The sequence below is a fragment of the Rhodamnia argentea genome, chromosome 4 (assembly GCF_020921035.1).
Source record: "Rhodamnia argentea isolate NSW1041297 chromosome 4, ASM2092103v1, whole genome shotgun sequence".
NCBI lineage: Eukaryota > Viridiplantae > Streptophyta > Magnoliopsida > Myrtales > Myrtaceae > Rhodamnia > Rhodamnia argentea.
In genome coordinates this window covers 26304143-26328830 of record NC_063153.1, presented here as the reverse complement: position 1 = coordinate 26328830, position 24688 = coordinate 26304143, and the positions used below count along the sequence as shown (strand labels likewise).

The following is a 24688-nucleotide window of genomic DNA, read 5'->3' as shown; positions in this document are numbered from 1 at the left end:
ATATTGGCATATTTATCATTCATCTAGATTAAGCTTACACAAGCACATTAACACGCGCATTGTGCACGTCTTGCGGATGGGTCGTGTCGGGTTTTAGATAAGGGTGGTTGAGACATATCTTGTGGAATATCTCATGACCCTCATCGGACGCAAGCCAACGGCGTTCAGTTCAGACAGAGAACTAAAATGTAACAGTTTAAGGGACGAAAATGATGAGATATGTCAAGTCAGCAACCTTAACGGTTATGCAAACAAATTTTGGCGAATAAGAAGTAAGAAATTCAATTAAAAACAAAAGAAATTATCGCAAAAAAAAAAAAGGAAAATGGAAATGGTGAAATCGCCAATTTACCCTTTTGTCATACGAAAGAGACGAAGAGCGAAAGCAAAATTTTCAATTCGAGAGAGAGAGAGAGATCGCTGGATGAAGTTCTTTAAATAAGGCTCTGGCCGCTCTGCACGTCTCTCACGGCCACCAAATCTAAAAAGCTTAAACGTTTTCTAGCACTTTCCTTTCAAGTCCGTACCTTCCGCTTCCGGTGTCGCTTCACCAACCTCCCGATCCTGCGTTCTCGGAGGGAGGCGACGACCACCTCGCGCGCGATCATCCACGTTCTCGTCTTCGTCCCGTCTCGTGGTCCTCTAGCGTCGGCTTTCTCGGAGGCCGGAAAGTTCTCGGACACCACCTTCGTGTGGCCCGTGTGTCTTGTCTTGGAAGCCGACAATTTCCTCGTGTTGTTGTTGTTGTTGCGTAGCAGAAGCCGTCCTTCACTCCAAGGAAGCTGCTGGTTTAGAGGAGAGCTTTCGGAGAGGTTGCTTTGGTTGGAGATTTTCGTCACGAAGCTCGAGCTTCATTCACAGAGAGAGGGAGGGAGGGAGGGAGGAAGGAGGGAGGGAGGGAGAGGGAGTTTCAGATGGCTATGCTTGGGGGAGCGCAATGGAGAGGTCGGAGGTCGGTTCCCATGATCTTGGCCAACCTCATGTTCGTTCTTTTGCTTGCTTCCGCTGAACGGGGCTTGAAGTTGAAGCACGAGCCTGCAGGGGTCGATGAAACAGGCGAAACTCTTTCGGATTTCCTCTCCAGAGCAGTGAATTTCTTGTGGCAATCTGATGGAGCGGGTTATCAGCATGTTTGGCCGGTAATTCGGATTTTTGAGCTCAATGTTGTATTTTTAGCGCGTTTTGCTTGTTTCACTCGCTTTTGATGACTGTTAAAGCAAATCTTGTCTGAGCTTACGTTTGTTATGATTGTTATCTTCTTTTACGCTGATAAAACGCATAGAGATCAGCATCTTCGACTGGTAAATCACCAAGCAAGTGGTATTTTAAACATTCGTCACCTGAATTGCAATGTCATCCTTGTTGGAACATGAAAGTGCTGAAATGTTAGGCTCTTTCACTTTATCTGGCTGGTCGATCTAGCCATATGTCGTGTCGTTTACTCTTCTTTATAGTAGTGGATTAAGAACGAATTGTAATAATGGCTTGTGCTCTGCAGGACATGGAACTCGGTTGGCAAATTGTTGTTGGTAGCATTGTTGGCTTCCTCGGAGCGGCCTTTGGGAGTGTAGGTGGTGTGGGTGGTGGTGGCATCTTTGTTCCCATGCTTACTCTGATCATAGGCTTTGATCCCAAGTCAGCTACTGCTATGTCAAAATGTAAGAAAGAAGGGTATTATGCATTCTTACTTAAGATTTTAAAACACGAGTCATTCTCTTACTCTCATACTGAGAGATTACTGTAGATTGAAGTTTTGTGTTTAACATGAATATGGTGTTGACATTTCATTTGTTTAGCGAAACAATTTCTCGTTCCTTGATATAAAAGAAAAAATTCGTACTTAAGTTGATTGTGATTGTGTTTAATGTAAAATTTGATTTGCCGAGAATTGGGATTTGATAATTTGAAGTATATGAATGACAGTTTCTATTAAGGAGGCAATTTTGTCTGGCTGTTGATTTCTGGAATTAGCTGCCTTTCATAAAGAAGTGGTCATCAGCTTAATTTGCCTTGTATTTCATGCAATGGAGAGACTCTGACATGCTACTTGTTCTTTTGCCAGGTATGATCATGGGTGCTGCAGGATCAACTGTTTACTATAATCTCAAACTCCGGCATCCTACAATAGATATGCCTATAATTGACTATGACCTAGCGCTGCTCATCCAACCAATGCTCATGCTTGGAATCAGTTTAGGAGTTGCCTTCAATGTGATATTTGCTGACTGGATGGTCACAGTTTTATTAATTATTCTCTTCATGGGTAAAGTATTGTTGAAGACAAAATTTTGGTTATAACTAAGCTCTTCCACAAAGAAGCAACATTTGTTAATAGTTTGTGCTTTACAGGCACTTCCACTAAGGCATTCTTAAAAGGAGTCGAGACGTGGAAAAAGGAAACCTTATTGAAAAAGGTACTTGGTTTTGTAATGTGCATTTTTTTGTGCAAAAATTTGAACTGTCCGACCCAAGATAAAACCTGGCTGTGCTGAAAGATGATCATTCTTAATGTGCAAATAGCAGTGGAGGCAAAGCAGTTTTTTATGAGTAAGACTAGTCCAGTAGTAGGATTGAGAAATTGTTTCAAGTTTCCTGCCACTAAATGAATCTTCACATTAATTTGCAGTTGAGAGTTTGATAGCCATTTTACTGCAGCAAAACTCCATGCTAACATTCTTATCTGCATTTGCTTTTGACAACAGGAAGCTGCGAGGAATTTCAATTCTGTCGGTGAGTTTGAGCATTTCTTTTAGATTGCTCGATTTAAATCCTTCTTTGCGGGATCTATATCTCTCATTGTTGCGTATTACCATTTCATATTCTTCAGGAAATGGCAGCACAGAAGTGGAATACAAGCCTCTTCCTGGTGGTCCAGGCAATGGACCAGACCAAAGCACAAAAAAGACGGAGGTGATTTTGCTGACCTTGTAAGCAGCACGACAGGTTTTTTGATTATCTAATCTGGTGTACTGATGCAGGTCACAATCCTTGAGAACGTTTGCTGGAAGGAGCTTGGACTTCTTGTCTTCGTTTGGGCTGCGTTTCTTGTCTTGCAGATCGCCAAGGTTTTCTTCTTGCTTTAATTAACTCTTAAGAATTTTTTGAACTTGAATCTTTCTCTGTCTGCATTGATATGGGGGCTAACAAATATCAATTATTGAATTTTTTGGTGGCAGACTCATACAGCTACTTGTTCTGTTGCATACTGGGTATTCAACTTGTTACAGGTTCGTTAAGACCAGTTTGTTTCTCTAATTTTGATGTTTTATAATTGGCTTCAATAGATATAAGTCATGATCACAGTTGGCCCGTGACTTGGCATCTGATTATGCTCTGGAGATAACTGGTTCCTATAAGTTATAACTAGTTTTAAAGCATTACCCAACCTATGCAGATTCCAGTTTCTGTTGGAGTATCTCTTTACGAGGCGGTTAGCTTATACAAGGGAAGGAGAGTAATCGCTTCCAAGGGAGATCATGGTACTAATTTGAAGGTGCACCAATTGGCCCTATATTGTGCCTGCGGTGTCCTGGCTGGAGTAGTAGGAGGACTGCTCGGACTAGGTGGAGGATTTATAATGGGCCCACTATTTTTGGAACTGGGAGTTCCTCCTGAGGTGAGTCTCTCTCTCTCTGTGTTTTTTTTTGGTTGTGTGGATCAAGTTCTACCTAATGTGAGATTCCAACACATGTCACTGTTTGTTCACTAACCTTTCTTTTTTTTTCCAAGCTTGATAATAGATGATGTGACTCAGATTCTAGCATACTTTTCTCAAGTCTTAACCACTGTTCTGATATTGCTGGCCTAGAATGGCAAGCAAAAGTGTAACTTAGATTGTCCTGCCAAAATTCATGCAGGAATTTGTTTTAAGTAGCATGCAGGCTGAATTAAAAATTGATAAAGAAGCTTTAGTACAGACTAGCAACATGTTTCTGGTCTAGAGGTGCTTGTGATGCATTCCTATATACTAAACTCTTACAGTCTTTACAACAAGCCAGATGCTAGCATTCCTTGATTGAGTGCTATCTGGGGATGCTGCAAACTGAAAGATACTTGAAATATGCATCAAATTTCCCTTTTGTGTTTGCTTTGGGGGGTAGGGGCAACCTGATTTTTAGTAAGAACAGAGACGACAATACCATAATATAAGCTTACAATGTATTTCAATTGTCATGCCTTTTTCTTCCGTTACTTTTCTGCAGGTCTCCAGTGCCACAGCAACCTTTGCAATGACCTTTTCCTCGTCCATGTCTGTTGTGGAATACTATCTTCTTAAACGTTTTCCTGTGCCTTATGGTAAGTTCCTACACCATGGAATTTAGATAGGATCTTTATAACCTGCTGAATGTCTCAATAGTAAACGGTCATGTAAACTCTTCCCAAAATAATTTGCAAATATCTAAGGAAAAGCGGAAAAGATTGTGTGCATAGTCTTGTGACAACCCATAATTTTTACCATTTGTCATGCAGCACTCTATTTTGTTATGGTTGCCACATTTGCTGCTCTGGTAGGACAACATATTGTGCGAAAGCTTATTTTTGTTCTCGGAAGGGCTTCCCTTATCATCTTCATCTTAGCCTTTACAATTTTCGTCAGCGCCATCTCGCTAGGTGAGTACTTTACTTCTGTAGGACATGTTTTGTACTCTATGCTCTTCCTTAGTCTCAAAATCTACTCAAATCACCATTTATATCTTGTTGTGTTCTAATTTCTTTGTTGAGATTGTCCTTGAAATTTTATTGTATTTTTGTTTCGTCAGGTGGAGTTGGTGTTATCGACATGATAGGAAAGATTCAACGGCATGAATACATGGGATTCGATAACCTTTGCAAGTATGACTCGTAGTGTCTGATTCATTTTGCCAGCATTTTCTCATCCCTGGTCTGTGCACTGGGCGTAGAGCATTCTGCGCGGAACTTAAATGTGCCTTTTGCTTGGTGCGAATTCTGACCTTTGCAGATGGTGACATTTGAGTCGTTTAACTTAATCTACTTGAACTTTGTTTGTGATGCATCGATTTGATTCATACCACTTTTGTCATTTGTTGTAAGCAAATTCTCTATGAATCAGAGAGTCAATGAAAAGAACAACTTGAATTGACTAATGCATGTGAAGGTTGCGTTTGATCTCCGGAAATGCTTTCAATTTCGAGTTTGGTTATATCGAAAAAGAAAGCAGCTTGGATTCATTTTTCTGTTCTCCCGATTATACGTTTCGTACCGAAAAAATGAGGATTCTTGCTTGGCCTGAAATTTGTGAAAGTTGTTTGATTGTGCTATTCTGGCGAGCCACTCACTTTATTTGAATTTGATCAAAGCATAGAAGACCCTTTCCCTATTCGCCGGCCGTTCCTTTCACATAATAATTAGTTGAAAAACTATTCTTAAGTTATTAAGCAAAAAAGGGAGGAAGCAATGAGCCTTAACAGGTCTCTGGAGCTGCATCTAGCCTTCAATGAGTGGAAAGAAAACAGAATGCTCAATGCAGCAAAACAGTAGTAACACAAAATCAGCTACAAAACCGAGAACGCGCCAAAGCAAAATCCGACATGTAGCCAAATACGTCCTTGTTCGGAAGTCGAATCGATGAACACCAAGTTAAAATAGAATCCAACAGCCTTGCGAGGCTCCTGCCATTTTGCCCTGCATCTTGATTTTCACTTAGTCTGTGCATGACGGTCTTGCTTCCCTACTCATGACTAATAGGCAGCAACTTAATGCTTACTCTTCAGAATCTAGAGGGTGAATTCACGGGCATCATCTCTTAGTCAAGCGTGACTCCTGGTTCACTTTTTGGGGGGTTTGCTTTAGCTTTTCCCCCTTTCTGAATCGCTCCCCACCAACAAAAAAAGCTTGTACCACGCGTCTGTCCGCATGCACATGAATGAAACGATCGATCGCTTTTGGGTGGTTCAGTTCCAGTCACTGCTCCAATGAAAGCCCTGTGGCTCCTAAGGATATACCGTGAAACATGTGGTTGAAACTTGGAATCCCACCACAGTCCCTTGTTATGACATTAGAATGTGAGAGTGGGTCACTCCCTTCTGGGAAAAAAATGATTCCTCTTCCCGTTTCCACATTTATAGGAGCATCTCCCGATGATATGTCAGCCTGCCTTTTCGCCAATACATCGCTCTTGCCCGGTCACAGTTTCTCCAGCGGTCCCCCTTTGCTTTCTGGCGATCTTGTTCTCTGCCTCGCCATCGGCGTTTGGACCCTTCAGCGGATAAAGAAATTGCGATGCCTGATTTTCGCATCCAGTTCGAATCTTTTTGGTTTGTGTCGATGGTAGTGTTCCAAGTCCTAGTGGCCATAGTGTTTGTATCAGCTGACAGACGCCTCCAAAGCAGACCTTGGGCCAAAAAATGGTGAAGGAAACAAAAATTGAATTCCAAGTCCGTGTCTGTCTTCACATCAAGTCGAAAAATTCGAACTCCAAACAATTTGATGGGCTCTAGACTTAGCATTTTCATCTTAACGGTTTACTTCCTTCACTTGAACTTGGCTTTGGATTGGTCTTTGATTGATACACGAGCGATGTTAATGTGAACTTAAACTTCTATTTGTTATTGTTGTAACTGTCAGGCATGATCATGGGTGCGGCGATCTCAACAGTCGGGTACAACCTCAAGCTGAGGCATCCTACTCTTGATATTCCCATAATCGACTACGATCTAGTGTTGCTCATCCAGCCAATGCTTATGCTTGGCATTAGCATAGGCATCGTATTCAACCTCATATTCGCCGACTGGATGGTTACTATCTTGATCATTCTCTTATCGCTGGGTAATCATTCACATAACGTAGCGTTCTTTATGTTCGATCTGTTCTTCCATGTTCGATCCAAACGACGCCCTGGATTTGTCCTCAGGCACCTCAACCAAAGCATTCTTCAAAGACTTAGAAACCTGGAGGAGGGAAACCGTTTTGAAAAAGGTAGATCCTCGTGCAAACTCGAATTATAGAAAGCTTCGAACGGCATTAAAGTCTTTCCTGAAACCAAAATTATTAGGAGATTTTGCAGTGAATTGCTTCATAAGGTGTACATATTAACCATGGCTACACTATTTTCAAACTTTATGCTCATTTTCTAGGAGGCAGCTAAACATTTGGAGTCGAGGGGTGAGTTCACTAATACGTTCCCTTTTATTATGCCTGACTCCTTAAGATAATGATTGTTGCCGATCATCTCTTGAGTTTTCCTTTTAATTTGATTCAGCCGACGATGATACCGATGCCCAACTGGAACAAAAGCTTATTCCCCATGCGGTGAGCAGCAGCTCTAGACTCAACACCAAGAAGACACAGGTTTTGCAAACCTTGGCTGTTTGAAATCAGTACGTGTAATACGTTAATTACTCGAACTTCGATCTTCCTTGTGTTCCGGTGACTTTGGTAGGTCTCGCTACTCGAGAACGTTCACTGGAAGGAGGTTGCACTTCTCACTTTCGTTTGGGTGGTGTATCTCATCCTGCAAATTTCCATGGTAAGTAAATCTTATGTTCATCATATCTTCTCGTGGCAAGTATATGAACTTCACAGAAGACCTGTTTGTTCTTTAGTATGGTGGGGGCAGGTGCTGAAATCTCTATTCTAATTTGACAGAACCAAACAGCAACCCGTTCAACAGCATACTGGGTTCTGAACTCTTTACAGGTACAATTGGTCATTTCTGTTTTCACATAAACAAGAACTTCCTTCAGCCCTCAATCACGGCGGTGTCGCACTTCTAGCAAAATAATAAACAGTGGTACTTTATACTGTGAATTATAGTATTTTTATCGATTACTCTGACCCTCGGATCACTAAACAGATATGTTTGACGCACTTAAATAAAAAAAAACTTACTGCAATAACAGTTCGTGATGTAAATGTGATGACGAAATGAAGAGTTTGTGGAATACAATTTGCAACCATTTGCTGCAAAGTTTGGTCGAGTATGAATCATAGTGTTTGTAATGAAAAAGCAGAAAGTTAATAATGGCAAAATGCCCACTCTTTTGTACTCCAAATTGGGTGCTAATTTGGAGTCGACATTTTCGATCTGGTTTAGACTGAAAATCCATGAACTTGCAGATGCCGGTTTCGATTGGCGTGTATGCTTACGAGGCGATCAGCTTGTACAAAGGATGGAGAGTGATCGCATCAAAGGGAGAAAAGGGCAAGAAATGGCAAGCGCGCGAGCTTTTATTGTATTGCGCCTGTGCCATTTTGGCCGGAATAATTGGCGGACTACTAGGAATCGGTGGAGGATTTGTCATGGGTCCTCTGTTTCTGGAGCTTGGCATCCCTCCTGAGGTAAAACTTTCGAAACCTCCAAGATCGTTAAAGAACTTCGTGAACTTCCTTCAAGTTCTTTCGACGACTTGAAGAGTTTTTCGGAACATCAGACAGAAAGTAGAGAAAAGCATTCGATTGGTTTTATCAGTATAACAAATCCGATGAAGAAACCCTGTTTAGACGATCATCATCGGAACAGTTTTTACTAGCCGTGCGCGTTCAAATTTCAACACGGAAGGAGAAACATAACAACTGAAGATTGCTAGCCAATCTTTGCATGGTTGTGTAGGTCGCGAGCACCACTGCCACATTCGGGATGACCTTCTCCTCGTCCATGTCCATGGTCGAGTACTATCTGCTGAAAAGTTTTCCGGTTCCCTATGGTATGTTCATGCTTCTAGTACCCCATCTAACCGCGAACCATATTCAGAAACTGTTGAGGCAAACCCCGGAAAGCTCAACCTACTCATCAACTCAACTTGGATATGACAGTGGGTGGTGGTATCATTGATCCTAATTCAGATACTATCTGATGCTATCTCGCAGCCTTGTACTTCATTCTTGTGGCAACGGCCGCCGCCTTTGTTGGGCAACACATCGTGAGGAAGCTGATAACCGTAACCGGAAGGGCGTCGATAATCATCTTCATCCTGTCCTTCACAATATTTGTCAGTGCCATCTTGCTAGGTGAGCATCAATCCAGTACTCCGCAGTTCATTCTTTCGTCCTCTCTCACTGTAGTTATGAGAGATCGAGACATTGATTCGATGCTCGCTTTTCTGTTGCTGTTTTGCTGGTCTTGGCAGGCGGGGTCGGAATATCCAACATGATCGGAAAGATCGAGCGCCATGAATACATGGGATTCGAGGACCTGTGCATGTTTAGTGAATAGCTTGGCTTAACTTTTCTTGGAAGTAAGTGTTTGTATGGCTGCGTGTTTTGCTCAGCTAGGAAAAATGAGTTGTTTGATTTGTGATCAGCTTTCCTAGAACATGAAGGATTTGACTGCTCTATAGTTGGGAATTGAGATGCTTGGAAGAAGAGTTCTGACTCATATCCCACCTTTATAAGAAGGAATTTACTTTCACAACGATCATAATGCACAATTCTAAAGTTCCGTTGTACCGAAAAAGAAATAAAAGTAAAAATGTTCGGCATGATAACTCATATAGGCTTTGATAAATTTCATATATTATCGATGACAAAATCGATAAATTCCTTGTCTATAAACTCTTACCGACTATTGTGCTAAATTGCTAACAACTATATGGCTCTTTGGAAATTATTGATAGTTCTAATAAATTGTCAACTTTTAATTGCATAACTTACGCACTTATTGAAATTACCAACTGTTGTACGAAATTATCGGCCTTAATATGAGTTAGTTACCAACTAGTTTTAGGTTACCAAATCTTATTGGAGCCATTTGCCGACATTTCTTTGATAGGTTTCAAATTACCAATTTTTTTTAATAAATTACCAAATTTTATGGGAAATCATGACTCTTATATTAGTTTTATTTGAGCTACTTACCAACCGATAAAGTTACCGACTAGGTTTAGATAGTCAATTATTATTCGAGCCGCATATAATGTTCATTAGGTCATTTCCACATTGTTGTTTTTTTTTTTAAATTTACCAGCGTCGATTTAAATTACCAACTTTTATATGAAATTACTTATCAACTTTTTCTTCAGTGAAAGTTGTCCACTTGCTTTATGTTAGCAACTCTTATTAGGGCTACTTAACAATGTTTATTTGATCGATCTCATATTTTTAATTTTTTCGTTTAATAAAAAATTGTAACCTAAAACCAATTGATGACTTAATCGGAGAAAAAATGATCTACGACCCGACAATTAAAAACGGCCATTGCATACTAGTTTTGGTATACTTAAAAATGACGGTAAGCTACGCATTTTCAGAATGTGGGCAACTTACTACTATGTGGTAGATATGCAATTTTTGAAAATGCAGTGCTACAAATTTAAATACTGAATTTTAAGTGCTGATAATTTCTGCAAATGCTGAATAAAATTGAAAAATTGTTTGATGATAATTTAAAATTAGGGAAAAAATCACCAAAAATCCTAAACTATGCCAATTATGACACATTTACCCTAAACTTTTTTTTTGTGGGTAAATTAAGTATGTATTGATCTTTCCAAAGCGTTAGTTACAAGGGAAATCGGACACAAAAATCATGAACTCAATATGGCACAAAGTGTGACATAGGGAGTTCAACGGTGAGTCGGCCGCAAGATACAATTACTAAAAGGGCTAATACAAGGTAAGAGCCAAAAAGGCAAGTAGAAAAGGAACAAAGGCCAGACTAGAGGCCAAAACCAGAGTGGCAGCCAACATAGCCAAAAAAGAAACAAGCGGAGAGGCCACTGTCGGAAGAGCCAGACTAGAGGCTTAAACTTTTTTTTTGTGATACAAAAAATCCTAAACTTTTACTCATGTGACACATTTACTCTAAACTTTTTCTCATGAAATCGAAAATCCTAAACTTATACCCATGTAACATATTTATCCCAAACTATTTTTTTGTGATATAAAACATCCTAAACTTATATCCGTGTGACTCATTTACCTTAAAATTTGAGGTAAATGTGTCACATGCCTACAAGTTTGAGGTTTTTGATGTCATAACAAAAAGTTTGGGATAAATATATCGCATGTGCACAAATTTGGGGTAAATGTGTCACATGGATATAAGTTTAAGATTTTTGGTGCCACAAAAAAAAGTTTGAGGTAAATGTGTTACAACGGCCATAGTTTAGGGTTTTTGATGGCTTTTTCTCTTAAAATTAATAGCTTAGTATTATTAATCTGTGACCAAATATATAATGATTAGCAAGATTCTAATTGCCATCAATTATTTTTGTTTGAACAAGTTACTCTTCACCAGATCAAGTGGATTTTGAATTAATTGAAAAATTAAAGTCAATTCTGTTTCATATCCGCGTTGAATCATTTTCAACGCTTAATTGATTGAGTTAATCGAATGGGTCCTACTTGATTTAAGAGGAAAGTCGGAGGATGCAATCGGGAAGAAAAAGATCAGACGGAGGACCAATTTGCCAAATAAAGCTGAGAACGGGGGCAAAATTGCATTTTCCCGAAAAGAAAGGGGAAGCTCGCAGCGAAGACGGAGAAGAGGGAGCGGTCAGATTCCCGGAGACTGCCTTCGCCTTCTTTCCTACGCGAACCTGCTCTCTCTCTCTCTCTCTCTCTCGCTCGCTCGCTCGCCTCCTGCTGAGAAAACCCTAGCGATCGGACCAATTCTTCCTCGTTTTCGGACCCGAAACGACGATGGTGTTCTACTTCAAGGCCCGTCCGGAGGCAGGCGACTACACCATCTTCATGGGCCTCGACAAGTACGAGAACGAGGAGCTCATCAAGTACGGCTTCCCCGAAGACATTTGGTACTCGAATCTCTCTTCTCTGTCTCGGCTTCGTCTTTCGTTCTTTTGATTGTCCATTAGTAATCGGGGCCCTCGGATTTGGATCGGCCTCTGAAATTTCGTGAAACTACGCATAACGCGTCGAAATATGGAATTTTTTTTTAAGGGGGTTTGGGATCGGTGGTCATGTTCCCGTTGGCATCAACATTGTGATTTTGTAATTGTTATGATCGGTGGACTCTCTCTTTGTTGCCTAGAAATGGATTGAATTAGATTACAGAGATAGGCCGAAAGCATGATACTTAGAGAAAGGTAAAGAAATGGGATGGAATCTTGGTCAATTTGGAAAAGCAGATAATAGTACGTTTTCCTTTTGCATTATGAATATGGTGATATACGTAGGATTAAGTTGATTTCGCATTCCATATTGTCACTCTTATATTGGCTTGAATGGTAGCTCTATCTTATGAAATGCCAAAGCATGTCACTGTTTATTTCAAGTAAAGGCTGCTCGTGTATTTTCTATAGTGTTTGCTATTGTTCACTGCATCTTTTGATTTCCGAGAAAGTACTCGACAGTTATGCTACTGAGGAATTAAAAATTACGTCTTTTCTTCAGTTTCCTCCTTTATGCATCAGAAGATAGGTTCATGCAGTGGAGAGGGTGTTGCATTTTTGTTTGCCAAACTATTCGAATGACACGAAGATCGTTGCTTTCCTTAGCAACTATTTTCCTCTGTGTATGTAGTGGGAATTATGTTGAGAATTTCTACTCTATCAAGTAGTCTTCCCTTTTCCCTTTCTCTTGCTAGCATCTAAGTACGTTAACAAAAGGCTTCTTATTCACATGTGTTGTACTTTTAGCTGAATCTATGACTTTCAAGGAAATGCATTACATGTCCAGTCTTTCATGACCACCTGGCTAATGACTCTTCTGAAGTGAGATCTCTGCACTGCTTCTTTATTATGTCTTGTCTAACGCTGAGATTCTTCTGAAAATTTATTGACTTTTTATGGGGTGGATTGAGCTAGTGATTGCTATGAATTTAGAGGAACTTAACTGATTCTTTCTTTGCTTATCAATGTAACACCAAGTGAACCTTTCTTCATATGAGTTTTGTCTTTTGCAGGTTCCATGTTGATAAAATGTCCTCTGCTCATGTGTATTTGAGAATGCACAAAGGTCAGACAATTGATGATATTAGTGAAGGTGTGCTGGAGGACTGTGCTCAGCTTGTCAAAGCAAATTCCATCCAAGGCAAATGTCCTGCACCTTTTGTTGCTATACCAACACCACTATCATTTTCTGTATTATTTTCAAAGCATTTTTTGATCATGTAGCTATCAGAGACTAAAAGACAGACGGTTTATCTTAGGTCTATGGCCTACTTGGAGTTTGTGCATTTTGCATGTCTTTTAAACATTTTGAACTGTTCCTGATGGTTACGAAATATTTCTTCCTGTTCCCCTGTCAATTTTAACGATAGGTAACAAGGTAAACAACATTGATGTTGTTTATACTCCTTGGGCAAATCTGAAGAAAACGCCATCCATGGATGTTGGTCAAGTTGGTTTCCACAATTCAAAAATGGCAAGTCTTTTTCCTTCTTTTTTATTTTTGGCTGTACCCACTTATTAGTGCATACTTCTTGTTGAAACGATTATTTGTTCAACTTGCTATTTTTTTTTTTCTGAACTGTGTTCATATTTGATTCTAACAGATTGTTTCTTCTTCACAATCTATCCAGGTTCGCACCGTGAGAGTTGAGAAACGGCTTAATGATGTTGTCAATAGACTGAACCGGACAAAAGTTGAAAGGAAACCTGACTTAAAAGGTAATTTATGCGTGTCACTTACTTTATGACTTCTGGGATTATCTGTTCAGTACTATATCTAGATTGGTCAACTCTCTATTGTTGATATATAGGTTTAATCACTCATCCCCCTAGAGTGCTCTGTTTTATATGGTATGAATTTTCCTTTTTATTAGGTATTCAACCCTTAACATCTTGTCAGCCATAGATATAAACATTTTGGCTCTGATTGCTTATTTGATACGTCGGCTATGATTGCAGCTGAGCGTGAGGCAGTCAATGCAGTTGAACGAGCAGAAAGAAAGCAACAGCTAAGAGATAAAGTAAATCCTTTATATGTTTAAATATATTCCTTTTCTTCTGTTTTCTGGCAGTTCTATTTTTATTTTGGTCATCATTGTATTTGTATGTAACACTTGTCCCTCAAAGCTGATGTGCAGCTGTAAATATCTCCAGATTGATCAGATTGATCAGTTGTCATAGAGACTTAATTTTGAGGCTCAAAGAAAGAGCATTTCTTTGGGGTTGAATTGGACCTACATTTTAGGTTTTGATGCTCTTAAATTATAACATGCATTTTAGGAAACTGTGGCGGGGAGAGGTTTCAGTACTGGTTCTCCTCATGGACTGCTTTGGAAATCCTTCTTTTAGCAGCACACCCCACGCTGGGTAGAGCATAAACTACAGCAGTCTGTGTTTTGATCTTACATGTGTTTGGAACATGGTGTGGGTAGAGTAGAGTAGAGAACCTTTCAGGTTTTGATAATTATATATACTTTTCCTTCTAGATGACGAGGAAATCTGTGATCAAGCTGGAAGGTTTCCAGTAAACACTTGTATCCTCAAAAGCTGTTCTTTTTGCAATGGTTGTTTCATTAGGGTGTGTTTGGATAGACTCTCACTTCTACTTTTTGTTTAATCTTAATTGTGCGATAGAAGCACTTTGAACTTTTCTTAACGTGAAATACCCCCCGAAATCGTCACACCATATAGATGTTGACACTCAGATTCTTATATAGCTTCATAATTTGTTGAACTTTTTTTTTTGTGTGTGTTTTTTTGTTTTTTGGTGTAAAAGAGAAAAAAGTGCTTTGTGCTTTTACTTAAGCCTAAACAGACAGGCCTATATACTGTCATTCTGTTTTGACTGTTCTTTATTCAAAATGGGCATTCTGCTTTGATTGCTGCACGGTATCTGTCATGCTTGGGAGTTGGTGTCTTTTTAGCCTTCTTCTTCAGATAATGTTTGAGGGCTGGTATTGAACTTTCTGTACTTCATCATAGCCCAGATTGTATGCTATTTTAAGGGTTTCACAAGTTGATTTATTTTGGATGGGTGAAATGTGGATTAAAAGGGGTGCTAGTGGTTTTACTGTTACAGTAACTTCCTGTTTTCAGTTACGTGTTTATGAATCTTGGACCAAATTTCGTTGCCTTCTTGGATAGCTCTACATCATGAAGTGCTATATTTTTTTCAGAAACGACGAGAGGAAATGGAAAGGCTTGAAAAAGAGAGGCAGGCGGAACTAAGGAGCTACAAGGGCTTGATGGTTGCTGAAAATATGACATCGAACAAGCAAATTGCCTCCGCAAGCAAGTCTTTACAGGAACTGGAGGAGGACTTCATGTGATAATGTTTTACTGTGATGTGGTCAGCTGTTGCTTGCTCTCAACAAGGGACTTTAGTCGTTCAGCTATAATCCTAGGCCAAGGAGTCTTTCCTCAAAGATGAATGATCTCCATCCTCTAACCATTGATTCCCCTACTATATGGAACTGGCTACTTTTGATGATAGTGAAAAAATGCTGGGTGCACTTGGTACAGAGAGGAAGTGTTGGATTCGGAAAGGCTTAAGGGGAACTTCATGTTCCTTGCTGTAATTTTATGAGATGTGTCCTATGAAGAATCTAACAGATACAACTTCGATCTTTCGGGGTTGAATATCTACGTTGTAGAAACTTGACGAGACATCATGTTATGCTATGTTGTCTTGTGAGTTGTGTGGAAAGAGTCTTTCTTGAATTCAACTTTTCATATGCGCTGTTAGCCTTTAAACTGCTTACATCCGCTCTTGTTGTCACAAGCTTGTTACTTGCAGGCCTTTTGCCCCTGGTTATTTGGTTCTATTGGTCATCAGTGCTGTTTCTAGAGTCAACCATACTAGTTTTGGTGTTTGTTTTGGTTCGCGTCGGTGATTTTCTTGGTTATATCCTCTTTTTTGTCCCCTTACAGGAGCACGCAGCAGAAACCATTATGTGTCGGTCTGCATCGGTTTGTTGCTCTGGTTGGTGGTTTGTGTAGCTGTCGATTGCAATCTGGTGTCATGTTTGGAATGCGGCGGTGTATTTCATGGTTTGGAATAATTTCTTTCCCTACTTTATGGTATTTGTTAGGCCCGCGTTAAACTGCTTTGGTGACTAGCTCTCAGAGTTGGTTGCCATGTATTTTTAACTCTCAGGAGAGAGAGGTCAAGACATTAAATTTTGCAGATCAAACAGAATCCGCCAAATTGTCGTCTCACTATCGCTCTAGAAAATTCTTTTTCTGCTCGCTCTTCAGCTAATTAGTCCGATCATCCTCGATAATGGAAGCTTGCGGTAACCGATTTCGTGCTCGTCGTGTTCTGCATCCATGTTCTGTGAAAAAAAACTCAAGTGAAGCTCACGGTCGTGGTGCACCAGAATGAATGGGGGTATACTTAGTTTTAAACTGATCTCCACTTTCTCACTGCGTCGTCTTTACCCCAGAATCAGAAGCGACACATGTTCAGTCCTTGTTTCTATGGCAAGCTTCCTTATGTCCCTTCCAATTGCAGTTCTTATAACCACAAATTCTATCATTTCTAAGAGTTCATTTTCGGCATTCACGGCTGGGGCTCCACTTTGGCTTTATGCCTTCCAAACTCGAGCTAACGTGAACTGATGCTTAGGAAGAGTTGGGCAGAGATCCAAATGAAAATAGATCAACACACACCCACGATTCGCCGTCGGATTTTGTCGTTGTTGTCTGTATAGAACATTTGATTGAATAGTGACATTATCGTATCATTTTACTATTTATTTCTCATCAACAAAATGTAACATGCAGAGTGAAAGCAAAGCTTGATTTTAATCGGACTCTAATTGATTTACAGTAAATGTTTTGCACGAATTGAAAACAAGTTTAGATCGGGGAAAAACGACTCCCTCTTCTTGCAAGAAGGAAATCCCTTTCTTTACACTACTACCAAGTCAATGAAAACTAATCATTTTTCTTGAAAACAATTTCCATAAAAAATATTTTTCTTTATCATGAAATTTTCAATGAAATTGATGTACCCTAAATTGGACCACGAACAGATTTTAATGATTGGGTAAACCCTGCTTACTTGAAACTTTAGGCCGGAATTTATTTGCTCGGCCTACTTTCCAACCTCGAGGCATTTTGCTTTTGGAACAGCCATAGGATCCCAATCTTCAAAAGTTAAGGGCTGTTAAAAGCAATTTTTCCTTTTCCGGCAAGATCTCTATTCAAAATTTAAACATTTTGAAGTACGTGAATGTGTGTGTCAACATTTATATGCCGTCAAAATATCGAGTATTTCGAGTTACAAAAAATCAATGGTCCCCCGACAAAATTTCGAGTAAGGAAAAACTGAAAATAAATTTAAACATCCGATAGTAATTATTTATCTAATTTGTAGCTACTTTAACATGGATATCTTCAAATTGTTGAAGGATTCTCCATTTGAAAATTGGCATTTACTTAATAGTGAAGACCTCGAATTGTAAAACTACATTGACATTTTAAGTTTAGTATAGTTATAATGAAAACAAAATTTCATTGTATTGAAGAAGTCAAGAAATGCATTTGTATTTTTGGGTAGAACAAGTTATATGTTTTAAGTTTCCATAGATGTCTCTAAATGGGCGACATTGTACTTTCCTTTAGGATTAATATAATGAAAAACCCCAAACTAGACACCTATGACAAATTTATCCCGAACCAATTTTTGAATCACAAAAAATCCCAAACCGGTACATTTGTGACAAATTTAAGTCAAACTAGTATATATGTGACAAATTTACTCTTCATTAGTTTCTATTAAATTTTACGATCAAATTATTGAGTTAAATGACACGTGACGCTTAATGGACTTTATTAGTTTAGGGTAAATTTGTAATAAATATATCACTTTGGGATTTTTTGTGATAAAAAAATTAGTTTGGGGGCAAATTTATCACATGTGTAACAGTTTGGAGTTTTTGATGATTAAAAAATTAATTTGAAATAAATTTATTACAAATGTACTAAGTTGAAATTTTTCATGGCATTGACCCTTTCCTTTATTTGCTTTTTTGTCCAAAGAAGATCATTCCAAAACGAACCGGTATTTGGAGAACCGAACCGGATCTACAATCAGTTCGGAAGTGAACCCGGTTTAAAAGCCCCTCTCTTCTCCTCCCCTCTTTCCCTAAAACCCTAACAAAGAAGCGATTCATATCTGTCAGGGTCGCTCTCTTCTGTGTCTAAAACCCCACCGACAAACTCTCTTACCATTCTTCCTCCGATCACGCAAAGCAGAGAAAAATCAATGGCGTCACCGTCGCTGGACGAAGAAACAGCTAAAAGAGTCCATCGCCAGGTTCTCACGAACTCCTCGAAGTGTCTCACGCTCATAATTTTTTGCCCATTTCCTATAGATTACGTCTTTTGGGTTTGAAGGCGATTCACTTTGTTCAAAACCCTACTAACATGTGCTGGAATACGCAGGTGGAGTTCTATTTCAGCGATAGTAATCTTCCGAGGGACAATTTTCTCAAGAAGACGATCAGCGAGAGCGAAGATGGGAGTATCCTCTGCTTCTTGCATTCTCTGGTTGTATGTTTACGCCGTTTTCCTTTTCATATTCAGTTCTAGTTTATGTTGTCCGCGAGTTTTGGTGAGTTTCGATGAGTTGGAAGTTCTTTCCTTGTTTGTGTTGTGGAGCTTAACTGTGCTGCAGTGGTCAGCTTAGCGTTGATTTGCTCGTTCACGCGGATGAGAAACCATCTTGGATTGGAGAATCTGAAGCCTGAGGAGATACCGGAGGAAACAGTGAAGGCAGTGGCTGATGTCCTTCGGAATTCTGATTTGCTTAAACTTTCTGAAGATGGTGAGTTTCTCTGCGTAGTTTATACGTCTGCGAGATACTCTCTGTTCATTACAATTTAACCCTTTGATTATAATGGTTTTTTTTTTTTTTGGGGTGGGGGGCGGGGGGGGGTGGGGTTTTCTTTCAGTGTGTAAGATTGTCAACGAGATAGTGCTATGATGAGTTCTTGAATATCTTTCCCTAGGTTTTAGTAGCTTGAGTGTGCATGTTGATATTGGGAGGAGAATAGAAGGTTTGATTGTGATCCTACATACTGACTAATGAGGAAATTAAAAATTACTTTGTGGAGATGGAATTAATGACCTCAGTAAGCATAGGATCACATAGAACCTTTTTGTGATACTAGGGTATTGCCCATTTTCTGTTATTTATGTTCTCTTAATCTCTCAGGGAAGAGAGTTGGTAGGACCACTGAATTGAAAGCTGAAGAGGTGATTGAGCAACTAGATACAAGAACCATTGCTGCATCACCGCTAGAGTACAATGTAAAGCTGGAAAATGTGGAATCCTTTTTCACTCAATTTGCGAAGGTGATGACAGCCTTCCTACTTCTCTGTTTGCATCTCTTTTGCAAGTTTAGCATTTCTCATCCCTTGTCATGGTTCCCATCTGTGATAGGTAGATTCGCATTCCTGAGTTTTATGTATACTCATTCTACCAGATTCATTCAAATGTGTTGGTCAATTAAGGAGTGTCTTCATGATCCTATTTGATTATTTACGGTGATTATCTGGTTCCCCTTTTTGTTTTGATTGGTTGGAAAAGCAAGGTGCTAGGACATATAGATTTTTGCTAGAGCAGCATGTTTATCCTCTCTTTTCCATAAGCACGTGGAAAGCTGTTTTCGTTGGTAAATTATAGTCAATTATATTAAGGAATAACTTGAACAGCTTGTGCGCTTCTGTGGTTATTATTGGGAAGTTTGACTTGGTCAATTCTGTCGGTTAGGATGGGTAAACAATTTAGGAACTAAAATTTTGTATTGTCTTATAGAGGTCAGTGTAGTCAAAGGCGAAAGCACCCTTAAGGTGCTGGCACCCTAAAATGCTTAAGATGAGGCCAAAAAAAAACGCACACCCAAGCAAAGCGAGGCAACTGAGCAAAACTTTTGAGCATCTAATCTTCGCAAGAAAATATATTTAAATTTTGAACTATATAAAAAGTGTAAATAAATGCGGTGCAAGAAAACTCTGCACTTAGTCGTAGGGATGGAATGAAAAGTAACCCAAACATAATCTCATACAACTTAGAAGAAAACAAGGTCAAAAACAAATTTCTTCTAGATTTTAAGAATCACTTCATTCTAGAAAATTACTTTTTTGGGTCTCTTTTCTGTCTATGTTTTGAAATAGGAGGGTAGATTTCATTCAAAAGAAAGACTCCCTGGGGTTTCCATAACCCACAATTTGCATTAGGCGAGCACCTGGTGCCTCATGAGCCTGATGGCTTAGTGAAGAAATGCGTGTGGCTCGTTGAAGGCACCTCGCCTAGACATCATAGAGGCGAAAAGCCATCACCTTGTCTTGCTTTTGCGCTTCAGCGTGCTGTTCGAAATTTGTGCGAAATTTGCTTTTATGCATGTGCTAGATGATTACCAAATCACCATTATGCCTATGTGGTGAATCGATGTTCCAACCTGACTAGTTCTGTGAATGAAGTTCTGTTTTAGATCTTCCATCTCTTGAGACGTAGTGAGGCGAAATCTAGAATTTAGATCTTCAAGAAAAAAACTTATGGTGCCTTACAATGGTTTACCTTTTCCCCTTTTTTTATCTCCTTTAGTGCCCTTCCTTTTTCAATTTGTGAATGTGGACGTGGTTCTGAGTCCCTCTCTTTCAGGTTAATAGTGTGAGGCTACCTCGCCATGTGGCAGACAAAAGGGTATTTTGTGGCACAGCTTTGGTTGAATTTTCAACCCAGGAAGATGCTGAGAGGGTTTTGAATGAGGGTTTGGTTTATGCAGGAGTTGAATTAGAACTAAAACCAAAGTAAGTTGTTTTCTGTCATCATCTCAGATGGAATTTACTTTTGTGATCTGTGCTTACCTTTGCGCTATTTACAAGTTCCATGCAATTGGATTGTGTAATGATAGGGTAAGCTTTAACTTTACCTACTTCCTCATTATGAGAATGGTGTTTGATGGACCAAGCAATGACATGCAAGTGCTTAGTTTACTGTAACTTTACTATCTGTGGAGCTGTTTTATATTGTGTTTTCTTAATAGCTATGTCAGAAAAAATACCTAAGGGTTGATCTTTGTGATAAACCTGTCGAGCTCTATGTGCTGTTTGACTTGACACTAATGGCTCTCAATTTCCTCTACTACAACCTTTCATTCTAGTTTTCAGCTAGAGTATAAAAGCTCCAATTATATTTTATGACAAGGAAGCCCGCTTTAAGTTGATATCCCGAGCCATGAAATAACTCACTAATTTCATGAACCAGGTTAGACCCGAGTCAAAGCCCTCGTGGGTGGCCTAAGCATGAAATGGTTTGTACTTGGTGGTGTGAGGAATCGACCTATGCCATTCGCATAATCTACACACAGAAGTCTGTTCCTTATTTACGAAGCCGACTCATGGGTTTTAAAAAGCTCCAATTAGTTTTTAAACTTTGAAGTTTCTTCATGTATGGTTGCACTATTTTGGGCACTTTGCCAAAAGATACACAGCACTGTCATTCTCATTACACTCAAATGAATTTCTGCTAATGAGATTGATGGTTGTGGTATCATTGTGCTTTAAATTCTTCGCTTGGAGAGGATTTTCATAAGATTTTCGCCACTTTACTTGTTTGGTGTTAGATTTCGGGAGATCTTTTTATGAGTGACTAATTACTAGTAACATTGTGAAGTTGAGCTGAGGAGATTTGAGTATTTGTGCTATAATTGTGCTTTACATATTTCACCAGAGCATTTTCGTAGCATTTTCACCAGTTTACTTGTGTTTGGTGTTGGAGTATCGTAGTCCTGAGTTTTGAGGAGTGACTAGATACTGGCTTCCCGCACCCTACCCACACTTCAACATCGTTTGTCAAACCACTTGCTGGAAAAAAGAGACTTTCTACATTTGGTAAACTGTGTTAGTAAAACTGTAGTTGCTAGAAGAGACATTAGCTTGATACAGTTGAGGGTCTAGGAGCTGGCAGTTGTACCGTAATGTTCAATTTGACTGGCAAATCCTCTTCTGTAGCTGTTAGCACCTCTTCCTGTGTCTTGTGGTGTTAAGGGATCTGTTGAATTGATAGTGCTGGGTTTGTGGATAACGTTATGTTGTTGTATGTATGAGTAATGCCTGTGCGCCCTTCAGGAAGGATTTTGATGCTGAAAGAGCAAAAATGATGGAAGAGTTCGAGAATGCTCCTCCCATGAGTTCAAATCACAAGAATAATTCAGATCCACAGCCAGAGTAAGGCATTGCCTCTTGATTGGAGAGGTTACGCTTGTGTTTTTTATTTCCTACTTTCTTCAGATACATTCAGCATGATGACGTCTACTCTCTTATGTTTGCAGCTACCCGAAAGGCTTACTTGTTGCATTCACATTGAAGCGCGTTGGAGATGGAGGTTCTGCTGAGGAAAACGGTACTCATGAGCCAGCAGCAAGTGATAACATAGATGGGTCAAATGTTGATGAGTCTAAAGATCCAAATGTTGACGGGTCTAAAGATTCTTCAGAGAATATCAATGCTGAAGCTGATCAGACAGCATCAGAAAATGTTGATGCTGATGCTGGGCTGAAAGATACAACAGAAGATGCAAATAATGGTCCAGAGAGTAGCGAAAAGGAGCGTGAAAGTGGAGAGCAGTCTGCTGAGGGTGCCTCACATAAGGATGGAGAGAAGGGGAGATCTTCCACATCCTATAAAAAGGACATGAATGTGGTAATGCGTGAGGATCTGAAGAGTGTCTTTGGGAAGTTTGGCACTGTTAAGGTACTTCGCTCATTTCTCTAATTCTTTCTGGTTTGTGGAGATGCGCTGATTTGCTTCTGAAGTGATGTATGGAAAGAAATTATTGCCTGAACTTTCCAATTACCCTTTAAGCTAACAGCATCCTTCCTTTTCTTTCTTCACAATGCAAAGGCCAGTGGCTTGATCATGCTTTGCTTGTCTAGTTAGTGGCTCCTTGAACAGAAGTATTTCTTTTGTTGCCAGATGTAGTAGATATATTATTCTGTTTATCTAACTACTTTTAATGGTTTTCTGTGGGTTTCTGAAGTTTGTTGACTTCAAGATGGGAGATATTTCTGGTCACATACGGTTTGAAGAACCTGAAGCAGCTCAAAAAGCTCGTGCTGCGGCAGTTCTTGCTGAAGAAGGGGGTATTTTGATTAAAAACTATATTGCCACATTGGAACCTGTTACAGGTAGATATTGACTTTCTTTTAACTTAGTGCTTCTTGTTTCTCCCTTTGATGAGAGTATTCTGTTGGATGCATTTGGCCGCTCACCATGTTGAGTTTCTATTTAGTTTTCTATTGATGAAAATGTAAGTAAGCTTTTATTTAAAGTACCCCTCTGCAGTTTTAAGACTCAGAGTATTGCCCTATGGGAAGTATAACAATAGTAATTTCAGCAGTAGGAATTGTGAAGTTGATGGGTCTTTGTTATATAATCTTCTTCTTGTGGTTAGATTTAAGCTTTGTTTAACTGATATATGTCTGAGTTGTTAGAATCTGCACAATTGATCTAATTTTTTGCAAGTCTATTAGGTCTCAGTTCTTTCGTTTTCATCAGATCTTGAGCTTTTTCTGACATGGAACTTTCACATATGTGGGTGAAACTGCAGTAAGTCACGAGGTTTTGCATGATGTTTATTTGATCTGCTAATGTCATTCTGGCAGGTGAGGCGGAAAAGGAGTACTGGGGCCTACTTCGTGGTGGCCAGGATAAATTTCGGGATACTAGAGGGGCACGAGGAAGGTTAGTATGCACCCCGCACGGTTGATCAGTCACCTCATATGTATTTTGTTCACGTGTCTTAACATTCTCTCTGTCTGTCTGTCTCGTAACGATGAAACTTTTTTTCTCTCAGAGGAGAAAGACATTTTAGAGGTGGGAAGCACCCTCGCTCGAGGGGGAATGACTCCGGCTTTGGTCGTGCAAACAAATCTCAGAAGGTAGGCCGATGAAAGTAGAAGGCCCAAACTTTTTAATCAATTTTGGGACAGGTTTTGTAGAATTGCTTGGATCCTCCCAGCAATCTGTCTTCTTTTGTTGCCAAGTTAGTCTTGCCGAGGACTGTACATGAATGCCTGTATCTCTTGTACTCTTTCACTGAGGGAATCAGGGTTTATTAAGCTTTTAATATGCTTCTTGGTGTCTATCTTCGAGGTAATGAAAGCATTTAGGCTGCGTTTGGTCGTCCGTATAAAACTCAGGATAGGATATGTTTTATCCTATCCCGTGTTTGGTAGGTGTCCCGGGTAGTATAATGTCGGATATAGGGGGATATAACCCGGATAAAAAAATCCTAGGGGAGGGGGTAGGATAAGGTCGGATAGGATTTCTCTTATCCGTCATATAAAAGCTAACTTTTTTGTCTCATTTGTTTCTATTTTCATTTTTTTTTTTGCAAAGAGGTTTGAAAATCTAATAAAATATGTATATTTTCAAGTTTTTTTTTGTGTATGAGAACATTATTTTTATAGTAATAAGATCGGAATATTTCATGAGCATCACGTAGGGTATATATGTTCTTTATATTGATATACGCTTTCTACCAAATACATGATAGGATAGGATATGAGAATATCCGACTTTCAATCCGTAGTTCACCAAATGATGGATAGGATATGGCCAAATCCCTAGATTTGTTATCCTATCCTATCCAATCTTATCCCGACCAGAAATCTCGAGGACCAAATGCAGCCTTAGTCTTTGGCTTGTCCGGTGTGCTCCTCCATAAAACCATTTCTTCTCCTCTCTGTACTTGCGAGTCATAGTCAATTCACTTTGCTTAAGACTTGCTTCTGGTCGTTCGTTCTATGCCAAACTCCCTATGCAGTGAATCTACGGATATGTTGCCAATGCTTGAAATGTTCTATTTT

At 39.5% G+C, this 24688-nt stretch overlaps 3 protein-coding genes across 8 annotated transcripts; all 3 read left to right on the top strand.

The window, feature by feature from the left end:
- Nucleotides 1-463: 463 nt before the first annotated feature.
- On the top strand, nucleotides 464-9353 carry LOC115753994 (sulfite exporter TauE/SafE family protein 3-like). 4 transcript variants are annotated; one of them, XM_030692878.2, is made up of 13 exons: nucleotides 464-867; nucleotides 899-1139; nucleotides 1499-1658; nucleotides 6586-6786; nucleotides 6872-6936; nucleotides 7095-7122; nucleotides 7220-7308; nucleotides 7400-7486; nucleotides 7606-7656; nucleotides 8077-8298; nucleotides 8570-8663; nucleotides 8827-8967; nucleotides 9087-9353. In XM_030692878.2, exons 2-13 carry the CDS (start codon nucleotides 915-917, stop codon nucleotides 9170-9172), a joined length of 1449 nt encoding a protein of 482 aa, XP_030548738.1. In that variant the 5' UTR covers nucleotides 464-867; nucleotides 899-914; the 3' UTR covers nucleotides 9173-9353. The 4 variants fall into 4 exon arrangements, with proteins under 4 accessions (XP_030548738.1, XP_030548737.1, XP_030548740.1 ...); XM_030692877.2 differs by having other exon boundaries at nucleotides 464-1139; XM_030692880.2 differs by lacking the exons at nucleotides 6586-6786; nucleotides 6872-6936; nucleotides 7095-7122; ... (5 more) ...; nucleotides 8827-8967; nucleotides 9087-9353 and adding exons at nucleotides 2063-2263; nucleotides 2350-2414; nucleotides 2703-2730; ... (5 more) ...; nucleotides 4471-4611; nucleotides 4761-5101 and having other exon boundaries at nucleotides 469-1139.
- A 2054-nt stretch (nucleotides 9354-11407) lies between these two features.
- On the top strand, nucleotides 11408-15567 carry LOC115754002 (coiled-coil domain-containing protein 25). Of its 2 annotated transcripts, none has more exons than XM_030692889.2 (6): nucleotides 11408-11711; nucleotides 12821-12948; nucleotides 13178-13281; nucleotides 13439-13526; nucleotides 13767-13828; nucleotides 14984-15301. In XM_030692889.2, exons 1-6 carry the CDS (start codon nucleotides 11599-11601, stop codon nucleotides 15134-15136), a joined length of 648 nt encoding a protein of 215 aa, XP_030548749.1. In that variant the 5' UTR covers nucleotides 11408-11598; the 3' UTR covers nucleotides 15137-15301. The 2 variants fall into 2 exon arrangements, with proteins under 2 accessions (XP_030548749.1, XP_030548750.1); XM_030692890.2 differs by lacking the exon at nucleotides 11408-11711 and adding an exon at nucleotides 11779-12002 and having other exon boundaries at nucleotides 14984-15567.
- Nucleotides 15568-17956: 2389 nt separating this feature from the next.
- On the top strand, nucleotides 17957-23953 carry LOC115753996 (la protein 1). 2 transcript variants are annotated; one of them, XM_030692881.2, is made up of 10 exons: nucleotides 17957-18129; nucleotides 18258-18336; nucleotides 18490-18639; nucleotides 19030-19169; nucleotides 20479-20627; nucleotides 21948-22046; nucleotides 22151-22571; nucleotides 22858-23005; nucleotides 23483-23561; nucleotides 23674-23953. In XM_030692881.2, exons 1-10 carry the CDS (start codon nucleotides 18079-18081, stop codon nucleotides 23768-23770), a joined length of 1413 nt encoding a protein of 470 aa, XP_030548741.1. In that variant the 5' UTR covers nucleotides 17957-18078; the 3' UTR covers nucleotides 23771-23953. The 2 variants fall into 2 exon arrangements, with proteins under 2 accessions (XP_030548741.1, XP_048133013.1); XM_048277056.1 differs by lacking the exons at nucleotides 17957-18129; nucleotides 18258-18336 and adding an exon at nucleotides 18345-18362.
- The last annotated feature ends 735 nt before the right edge of the window (nucleotides 23954-24688 follow it).